General features: G+C 52.5%; 2 protein-coding genes across 2 annotated transcripts in view; one reads left to right on the top strand and one right to left on the bottom strand.

Moving 5' to 3' along the window:
• The first annotated feature begins 2,443 nt into the window (after positions 1 to 2,443).
• Positions 2,444 to 6,850, top strand: LOC106546983 (monocarboxylate transporter 11-like). The gene is given in 5 exon segments (XM_014063998.2): positions 2,444 to 2,642; positions 3,093 to 3,143; positions 3,146 to 3,235; positions 4,550 to 5,284; positions 6,648 to 6,850. Coding segments are annotated over 5 exon segments (1,278 nt in total).
• A 1,939-nt stretch (positions 6,851 to 8,789) lies between these two features.
• Positions 8,790 to 10,000, bottom strand: part of GPC2 (glypican 2) — a 5,867-nt gene continuing 4,656 nt past the window's right edge. Inside the window, exon 8 of the mRNA XM_087715054.1 lies at positions 8,790 to 8,794. Coding sequence (XP_087571180.1) covers positions 8,790 to 8,794 — 5 coding nt within the window. The remainder of the gene's footprint in view (positions 8,795 to 10,000) is intronic.

Below are 10,000 nucleotides of genomic sequence, written 5' to 3'. Positions count from 1 at the left end.
GCGAGACACGGCAAAGGTCATAAATACATAAATTCAGCTCCAAATTCAAACCGTCACTAAATGAATCATCATAAGTCGAGGACCGCCTGCGACACAGTGGCACGGCCTCCTTTAAAGAACACACTGGCAACAACCCAGCCTTTCCCTGGCCTGTTCCCCTGTCCAAGCACTCTGCACATGCTCAACGGAATGGTCAACTTTACTGCCACGCACCCGGTCAGGATTCCAGTTCAACTTTGGAAGAGTGAATTTCACTCACACCAAAAAACGATGGTGTGAAGTTTGGGGTTGCGGCCACGAACGGGTGGCACTGCCTTGCCCGGCCTTCTCTGGACCAGCAGGCGTCCCCCCCCCAGGCCCTCCCTGTCATTGTCGTCTTTTAACAACGCCATAATTCCTTGCGGGGTGGAATCCGGGCAACTGAATATAGCTAGTTGAGTGTTCAGTGGCCGTATGCCATTCCTGTTGCCAATGAGGAGTTTTGTTCGGCAGATACATTTCTCAATGTGCTCACAGAGAAACGTCGCCCTCTACCTAGGATTGAACACACGGGCTGTTGATTGTGAGGCGAGAGCTCCACGTCTAAGCCACCTCCGGTAATCCTGGGGGAGAGGAGGGACAACCCCACCCTCCTACCTTCCTTGGGGGGGCGGAGCCATCCACCCTCCTAGCTTTTCCCCCGATTTGTGGGTGCCTGAAAACGCAGGCGTCTTCCCCCCCCTCGAGTTCCTGGCAGAGAACGCCTCACCTGGTTAAAGGTGTGTTGTTTCTACCTTCGGCTGCTGCAGGTAAAGTATGGGGTGGGGTGGGGGTGTCAGGGAATGAGGAAGGGGGGAGGGATTTGACCCACACCTGAGTCCCCCAAAGGTGTTACACCTTCCTCTGTTTCTCGCAGCCCGTTTTTCGCTCTGCCTATTACACCTTCATTGAGATTGGGGGGGGGAGAACAGTTAACCTGAGACCCCAGGGGTGGGTTTCAAACATTTTTGGAGCCTCTTCTGTAGGTGTGGCCTGCTTTCCGGGTCCACTCTTCTAACCGGTTCGATAGATTTGACGAACCGGTTCTACCGTACCGGTGCGAACCGGTAGGAACCCACCTCTGCGAGACCCCCCCTCCCCAAATGGGCTGAATGGCACTGCCCCACGGCTCCCCCCCTCCTGTCCCTAAGCCTTGACCAGGTACCAATCCCCCCTCCCTCCCCATAGACGTAGGTGATGCCCCTCCAGTATAGGGGTTTTTCTTGTGTCTCCCTTTGCCCCCCAACCGCTTCTCCCTCTCTTTTCATTCCCCCTCCCCTTTTGCAACCCACCTACTCACCTGCAATCCCAGGTTGTGGGGGGGGGGGGAAAGCATACATTTGAATTCTGGACAAACGCCCAATTTTAATTTTAAAATTGCCGTTTTGGAAAGGAAAAAAAGAATCAAAACAGTTTCCCAGACGGATGGGGTTACAACTCAGCCCCCCTCCCTGTGTCGTGTCCCCCCCCCCGTTCCCAATAAAACCAATCCAACCAGTTCCAACTTCTCTTCTTTCCTTTATGGTTTATGGTTTAATCCTTTCTCTTGGCTAACTGGGCGGTTTAAATCGGAGCGGATCTGTTTCCCAACGAGGTTAGATTAGATTAGATTCACAGAGTTGGAAGGGACCTTGCAGGTCATCTAGTCCAACCCCCCCCCGGCTCGTCCAAGCAGGAGACCCTGCACCCTTTTTGACAAACGGCAGTCCAGTCTCTTGAAAGGGGAGGGAATGGAAAGGTGGAGAGACGGCAGGCAGACGACAAAGGTTTCCTCGGGGTACGACCACATTTATGTCGCTAAGCGAGACACTGGTAAAAGGGAGCTTTGCCCCATTGTGCGACCTTTCTCACCGCCGTTGTTAAGCAAATCCATGCAGAGTCACACGGTTCTTAAGCGAAGCCGGCTTCCCCAATGACTCGTCAGACGGTCTCAAAAGATGAACACTGCGACCGTCGTAAATATGAACCAGTTGCTGAGTGTCTGAATTTTGACTGCAGGGATGCGGTGACGTTCGTATATGTGAAAAACGACCAATACGTATATGTGAAAAACGACCGATACAAAGTTCCTTGTAACTTTGGTCACTAAGTGAAACGTCGTACGTCGAGGACTGCCCATCCAGAACGTAGCATCCCACAAAATCCCTCTTCCTCATTCGCTTGCGTGTCTGCACAACCCATCAATTCACACAATCTTCCACTCAGAAGTACACAAAAATGAGGGGAAAAAACACACTTCGGTTCACCATAAACAGAAACTTATAAGTTGATGGAAGACCGCTCCTGCCACCCGCAGGCCAGAATTAGTATTGCACCGGTCCAGATTTTGTCCATTTGCAAAGAAACGGAGATGATTTTTACCTTCCTCTCCAGGACAAAGTGTGGGGCGAGCAGACCCTCTTGAAGACCCTCCCCCAGTGTGGAGATGCCGGCTTTGGAAGACCCCCCGGACGGAGGCTGGGGGTGGCTGGTGGTCGTCGCTGGCTTCCTGGCCAACTCGCTCACTTTTGGCGTTCTACGATCCCTCGGCGTCCTCTTTGAAGACCTCGTGGAGGCTTTTCAGGCCACCGCAGCCCAGGTGTCCTGGGTGATGGCCATTACCTTGGCAACACAGCAGTTTGCAAGTAAGTCCTCCCCCCCCATGGGGCCAACCTCAAGAAGGCCCTGCATACATTCAGCCGAGCTGCTTTTCACACAATCCTCACCTAACTTAACTTTGGAGTGTGAGAGAGATGCCTCCATAAGGTGAAAACAGCATCCTCGAATTACGGCTGTTCATTTAGGGGCCATTCCAAGTGACGGCAGTGACTTACGGCCAGTCCTCAGACTTACGGCTGTCACTCCACAATCGAGGGGGTCGAAATTCAGGCGTTCGGTCGTGCGATTCCCCCATTGGGGGAAATCAACAAGCTAAGTTGACGCGGTACGCCGGCATCACTTAACGACCACACGAGTCACTTAACGACGACGGGGTGGGACCAAAGGTGGTAAAATCAGACACGACTCGGTTAACAACCGACAATTCTTTTCCAACCCCCTCCCACCCACCCCACTCTCTGTTTCTTCCTGGACAGGCCCGCTGGGCACAGCGGCTAGTACCCACTACGGAGCGCGTCCGGTGGTCATGCTGGGGGGCTCCTGTCTTCCTTGGGCATTTTTGGGGCTGCGCTCAGCACCTCCTTATTCCACTTATACCTCAGCCTGGGGTTCCTGACAGGTGAGTCGGACAGAACCTGCTTTCCGGAGTGCGTAAATCTGCACGCAGCCCTGTTTTGTTTTGTTTTTAATGGACAAAATGGCTGCCAGGGCCTAGTTGAAGCTCCACCCCTTTTTAACGCCTTCGCAGGGTGGCCATCTTGACTCTTTTGACCTCTTCCCTGCAGAGACCCCCTGCCTGAACCATGTTCTAGTGGTTAAAAGGCTAGAAAACAGGGGGTTGTGAGTTCTAGTTGCACCTTAGGCATACAAGATGGCTGGGTGACTTAGGGCCAATCACCAGGCGACGGTGAATTCTAGTTTCTCCCCAAGCATGAAAGCCAGCTGGGTGACTTTGGGCCAATCACCAGGAGACTGGGAGTTCTAGCCCCACCCTAGGCATGAAAGCCCACTGGGTGACTTAGGGCCAATCACCAGGCGACAGTGAATTCTAGTTTCTCCCTAAGCATGAAAGCCAGATGGGTGACTTTGGACCAATCACCAGGAGACCGGGAGTTCTAGCCCCACCCTAGGCATGAAAGCCCACTGGGTGACTTAGGGCCAATCACCAGGCGACAGTGAATTCTAGTTTCTCCCTAAGCATGAAAGCCAGATGGGTGACTTTGGACCAATCACCAGGAGACTGGGAGTTCTAGCCCCACCCTAGGCATGAAAGCCCACTGGGTGACTTAGGGTCAATGACCAGGCGACGGTGAATTCTAGTTTCTCCCTAAGCATGAAAGCCAGCTGGGTGACTTTGGGCCAATCACCAGGAGACTGGGAGTTCTAGCCCCACCCTAGGCATGAAAGCCCACTGGGTGACTTAGGGCCAATCACCAGGCGACAGTGAATTCTAGTTTCTCCCTAAGCATGAAAGCCAGATGGGTGACTTTGGACCAATCACCAGGAGACCGGGAGTTCTAGCCCCACCCTAGGCATGAAAGCCCACTGGGTGACTTTTGCCCAATCACCAGGAGATGGTGAGTTCTAGTCCAGCCTTGAACATGAAAGCCAGCTGGGTGACTTTGGGCCAATCACCAGGAGACTGGGAGTTCTAGTCCCGCCTTAGCCACGAAAGCCAGCCAAACGACTTTGGGCCGATCACCAGGCGGTGGTGAGTTCTAGTCCCACGTTACCCGCGAGAGCTGACTGGATGACTTTTAGGCCCTCCCTTCTCTCTCAGCCCAGCCTACCTCACAGGATCGTTGTGAGGGAAATAGGAGGAGGAAACCGTGAGTTGTTTGTAAGCATAATGGTGGATTATAAATCAATAATCAATAAAGATAAAATAAACATGGTGGATAAATCCTTACGGGAAATTTCTGTCCGCCTGTAGGTTTGGGCTGGGCGTTAGCCTTCGCCCCCACGATGGGCACTCTCTCGCGCTACTTCTCCGCCCGACGGTCCCTGGCCATGGGTCTGGCCTTGACGGGGAACGGCCTGACCTCTTTTGCCCTCCCTCCCCTCCTGCGCCTGGCGGCTGACCACCTCGCCTGGCGAGGCACCTTGCTGGCTACCTCTGCCCTGACCCTCCACCTGCTGCTCGGCGGGGCGCTCCTTCGGCCCCTGGCCTTGCGGGGAGACCCTCCCAAGTTGACCTCCGTCTTCGACGTGGCTCTCTTCGCCCAGAGAGGCTTTGGGGTGTTTGCCCTGGGCACTGCCCTACTAGCCGCTGGGTACTTCACCCCGTATGTTCACCTGGATGCCTACGGACGGGCGTTGGGCATAGAACCATACCGCGCAGCCTTCGTGGTGTCGCTATCCGCCTTAGCTGACGCCCTGGCACGGCTGCTGGCCGGCTGCGGGGCCGACCGGCGTCTTCTGCCCCCCGTCTACCTGCTGGTGGCCTTCAATTCCTTGGTGGGGGTCGCCCTCCTCTTCTTCCCGGTCTCCACCTCCTATGCCAGCCTGCTCTTCCTGGCGGTGCTCTACGGCGCCAGTGCGGGCAGCTTCGCAACGGTGGCCTTCGGCGTCTTGCCCGAGCTGGTGGGCGTCAGCCGTGTCGTGAATGCTACAGGGCTGTGCATGATGTCGATGAGCATCGGGGGTTTGCTAGGACCCCCGCTCTCAGGTAAGAAGGAAAGGGGGGGGTACTGTGAGGTGGTGGGGAGCTGTGCGAGATGGGTTCTGTGGTACTTAATATTTTGCGAACCTGGCCCCTTTAAGACCGGTGGACTTCAACTCCCAGAATGCCCCACCCAGCACATCAAATTTCCCTTTTAATCATCCTACCGTCAAACCCCTGATTTATTAATTTAGCTTAATTTTTTTTCCCCTCTTGCATTATCCATGCTGAATTCTGATCAACCATTCCTGGCTGGGGAATGCTGGGAGTTGAAGTCCACCCATCTTCAAGCATGTTGACTGGGGAATTCTGGGAGTTGAAGTCCGTCCACATTCTACCAGGCTGACTGGGGAATTCTGGGAGTTGACGTCCGCCATGTTACCTTTGGCGGGAATCGCCATTTTGAGCCGATCTGAAGCCGCAAACTGACTGGGGAATGCTGGGAGTTGAAGTCTGTCCATCTTCAAGCATGTTGACTGGGGAATGCTGGGAGTTGAAGTCCATGCCAGCTTAAAGCAGGCTGACTAGGGAATTCTGGGAATTGAAGTCCGCCCATCTTCAAGCATGTTGACTGGGGAATTGTGGGAGTTGAAGTCCGCCCATCTTCAAGCATGTTGACTGGGGAATTCTGGGAGTTGAAGTCCGTCCATATTCTACCAGGCTGACTGGGGAATTCTGGGAGTTGACGTCCGCCATGTTACCTTTGGCGCGAATCGCCATTTTGAGCCGATCTGAAGCCGCAAACTGACTGGGGAATTCTGGGAGTTGAAGTCTGTCCATCTTCAAGCATGTTGACTGGGGAATTCTGGGAGTTGAAGTCCATGCTAGCTTAAAGCAGGCTGACTGGGGAATTCTGGGAGTTGAAGTCCGTCCATCTTCAAGCATGTTGAATGGGGAATTCTGGGAGTTGAAGTCAGCTTAAAGCAGGCTGACTGGGGAATTGTGGGAGTTGAAGTCCGTCCATCTTCAAGCATGTTGACTGGGGAATTCTGGGAGTTGAAGTCCGTCCATCTTCAAGCATGTTGAATGGGGAATTCTGGGAGTTGAAGTTAGCTTAAAGCAGGCTGACTGGGGAATTCTGGGAGTTGAAATCTGTCCATCTTCAAGCATGTTGACTGGGGAATTCTGGGAGTTAAAGTCAGCTTAAAGCAGGCTGACTGGGGAATTGTGGGAGTTGAAGTCCCCTGTGCTGCACTGACCAAGTTTGAGAAACACGACTAAATCCCAGGTCCTTTCCAGCTCAGCCTGGGAATCTTGCGAACAGTGAACGCAAGCCTCTATTTTCAGCCAGATCAAGGGTTAATCTGACAAACCATGACTAAGCCAGCAATGATGGTTTATGCCTCTTTGCCTCTCATTTTCTTCCCAGGCTTCCTGCGGGACCAAACCGGAGACTTCACTGCCTCGTTCCTCGTCGGGGGAGCCTTTGTCCTCTCTGCCAGCCTGGTTTTCCTGGCCCTTCCCTCACCTTCCTCCGGTTGCCCCAGCTCCCAGGAAGAGGAGATGCTTGGCGCTGTGGGGCATCTGAACCCTCCCTGCCCCATGCCGGCCAGGAGGCGTTTGGAAATATGAAAGGCACCTAATGTTCCTCCATCCAGCAATGCCCATCGCCCAACCAGGATGATGGGAGTGGGAGTCTAATTTACTAAAGAGACCCCCAGCTTCCTCTCTTATTGTCCCTTTCTCTAATCAGGCAGCCTCCTGTGAGTTTCCCATTTAACCTGACTCCACATTGGGGTGCAACAGGGAGAACCCCCCCCCCAATTGAGGGAAGGGGGCATCCAATGCATGGAACCCATCATCCACTGCCTTGGAGACCTTCTCCGGTGCCTTCTCTAGTGTCCGGCGTTCGAAGGGGACTCGCGTGGCTGTTGCTACGTCCACAAAAGTTTAATTTTGGCCCACAGGGAGCTCCGAATTTGCAGGATGACCCAGAAAATGTTGACTGTCACTGTTAGATCATACCGGTGTGTAGTCCTCGAACTTACGACCGTCATGGAGCCTGCCCATCGCGGCCGTAAGTCGCGACGGTGGTAAATCAGGTCACCCACTGACGAGTGGGGTAGTTCTCGGCTTACGACCACAACGGGCACCAGAATTTACACGGCTAAGCAAGATGGCCGTTAAGCGAGTCGCACCCAAGTTTAATGGGCTTTTTTTTTAGCATGGGTGATTAAGCCAATCACTGTGGTCGTTAAGCGAATCACACCCATTGTTAAGCGAATGTTTCCTCGGCGGAGGCCAACTGAGAAAGTCGAAAGTGGTCATAAGTCAAGGACTACCCATATTACGACTCTTTTTAAATCAAATAGTGCCGTCCCCAAAATGCAGTCATGTGACTGTGGTGGGCGGGGCATCCACCAGAACCTCACTAACAAACCCCCCCCCAGGAAGGAGGTTGTAATTTCAAATGGCCAGTAAGCAATGCGTCATAAGTCGAGGACCCCCTGTACTTCAATACTCAGTCATCTTTGCAGGATGTCATCCTTACGAGAGGCACCAGGGGGCGCTGTTGAGCTACACAGGCAGTCCTTGACTTACAACTGTTCGCTTAGCGACCGAAAAAAGCGACTTACGACCATTTTCCACACTTAGGACCGTTGCAGCATTCCCACAGTCACGCGATCGAACTCCGGCATGCTTGCCAACTGATTCATATTTACGACTGACTCATATTTACGACAATCCCAGGGTCCTGCGATCCCCTTTTGTGACCGCCTGACAAGTCAATGGGGAAGCCAGATTCACTTCACCGATTCACTTAGCGACCGTTCAAGCTCCCAACAGTCTCGAAAGAACTGACTCGTATTTATGACGGTCGCAGCGTCCTGAGCTCGGCTGACTCCATTTGGTGACCTTTCGTCGAGCAAAGTCAAGGGGAGAAGGGGGGGGGAAGCCGGATTCACTTAAGGATCGTGCGACTCTTCATTTAACAACAGTCGTAAAAGGTTGTAAAACGGGACACAACTCACGTTACAACGGTTTCGCTTAGCAACCGAAATTTGGGACTGAATCGGGGTCGCAATCCGATGACGACCTGTATTTAGGTGGTTCCCAAATTCCTCTCCTGGCAGTTTTGCTTCTCTAACTTGGGGTAAAATACTAATATTTGGGGGGTATTTTTGTAAAATGAACATCTGGCATTCTCCATGTTTGACACCCGCCCCCGAAAAGGAAGAACATATTGTGGGGTGCAGCTTTTACACAGCTCAGTTAAGCTGCCGCCACCGCCGAGCTCCTCCCCCGGAAGTCCAAACACTGGAAGTTTTGAAAGGAAAGACCGACAGCCATTGGTCTGAAATGGTAAAGGTAGCGGGTTGGACTAGAAGACCTCCAAGGTCCCTTCCGACTCTGTGATTCTGTTAGTCGCTGTTTAAAAAAACAACTCCACTCATCTATATTTTTTAAATTTTTGAGTCCCTGATTCTCCCGACTGTTTTATCCGTCTTCAAACTTCTGGATCAACCACGGGAAAACTCTTAAAACTGTCGTGGCTGATTTTATCCTGAAATCATCCTTTAGAAAATAAAATAAAATAAAATATCGGTAGAAAGAAAGCTTTGGCTAAGGTGTGATTTTTTTTTTTCCGGACCCCCGAAAAAAAAGAACGGCTGAATTTCAAAGCTTTTTCCTCCTCCCAGTTAACGGTGACGAAAAAAAACAAACAAACCCCGAATTGGTGATTTATTTACTTGCTAAGTGAGTCTCCGTCCAGAAATTCCAGAGTGGATACCAGTGGAGAGTTTAAAAACAACAACAACACCTGTGTAAATAAATAAATATGTCGAGGAGCAAAAGAGGGCATGGATAATCCACAAATTCCCATTCCCCCCCCCCCCACCAAAAAAAAAACAATTCTTAGCTTGAATAGAAAACCGATGAATAAAAATTCACAAATTGAAGGAATGGACGTTTTGTGACCTGGTTAGGGACTATCATCAGTGCTACAAGGGAGAGGGGGAGGAGGAGGAGGAGGAGGAGGAGGAGGAGGAGGAGGAGGAGGAGGAGGAGGAGGAGGAGGAGGAGGAGGAGGAGGAGGAGGAGGAGGAGGAGGTGGTGGTGGTGGTGGTGGTGGAGGAGGAGGTGGAGGAGGAATAATTGTGGGGTCCTTGGTGCCCACTGAGTTTTGGTTGTTTTCTTACAGACATCTCATGACCCAACTAGGTAATATCATCAGTGCTAGAAGGGAGTGGAGGAAGAGGAGGAGGGGGAGGAGGAAGAAGAGGAGGAGGAGAGGAGGAAGAGGAGAAGGAAGAGGGAGAGGAGGAGGAAGAAGAGGAGGAGGAGAGGAGGAAGAGGAGAAGGAAGAGGAGGAAGAAGAGGAGGAGAGGAGGAGGAGGAGGAAGAAGAGGAGGAGGAGAGGAGGAAGAGGAGAAGGAAGAGGAGGAGGAAGAAGAGGAGGAGGAGAGGAGGAGGAAGAGGAGGAAGAAGAGGAGGAGGACGATGGGTTCCTTGGTGCCCACTGAGCTTGGTTGTTTTCTTACAGACATCTCATGACCCAACTAGGTAACATCATCAGTGCTAGAAGGGAGTGGAGGAAGAGGAGGAAGAAGAGGAGGAAGAAGAGGAGGAAGAAGAGGAGGAGGAAGAGGAGAAGGAAGAGGGAGAGGAGGAGGAAGAAGAGGAGGAGGAGAGGAGGAGGAAGAGGAGGAAGAAGAGAGGAGGAGAGGAGGAGGAGGAGGAAGAAGAAGAGGGAGGAGGAGGAGGAGGAAGAAGAAGAGG

This window comes from Thamnophis sirtalis, unplaced genomic scaffold, assembly GCF_051295495.1.
Source record: "Thamnophis sirtalis isolate CommonGarterSnake01/CBP01778 unplaced genomic scaffold, rThaSir2_p1.2 scaffold_4, whole genome shotgun sequence".
Classification (NCBI taxonomy): Eukaryota; Metazoa; Chordata; class Lepidosauria; order Squamata; family Natricidae; genus Thamnophis; species Thamnophis sirtalis.
Note: the sequence above shows the minus strand (reverse complement) of the source record. Positions and strands in the feature narration are given on the sequence as shown.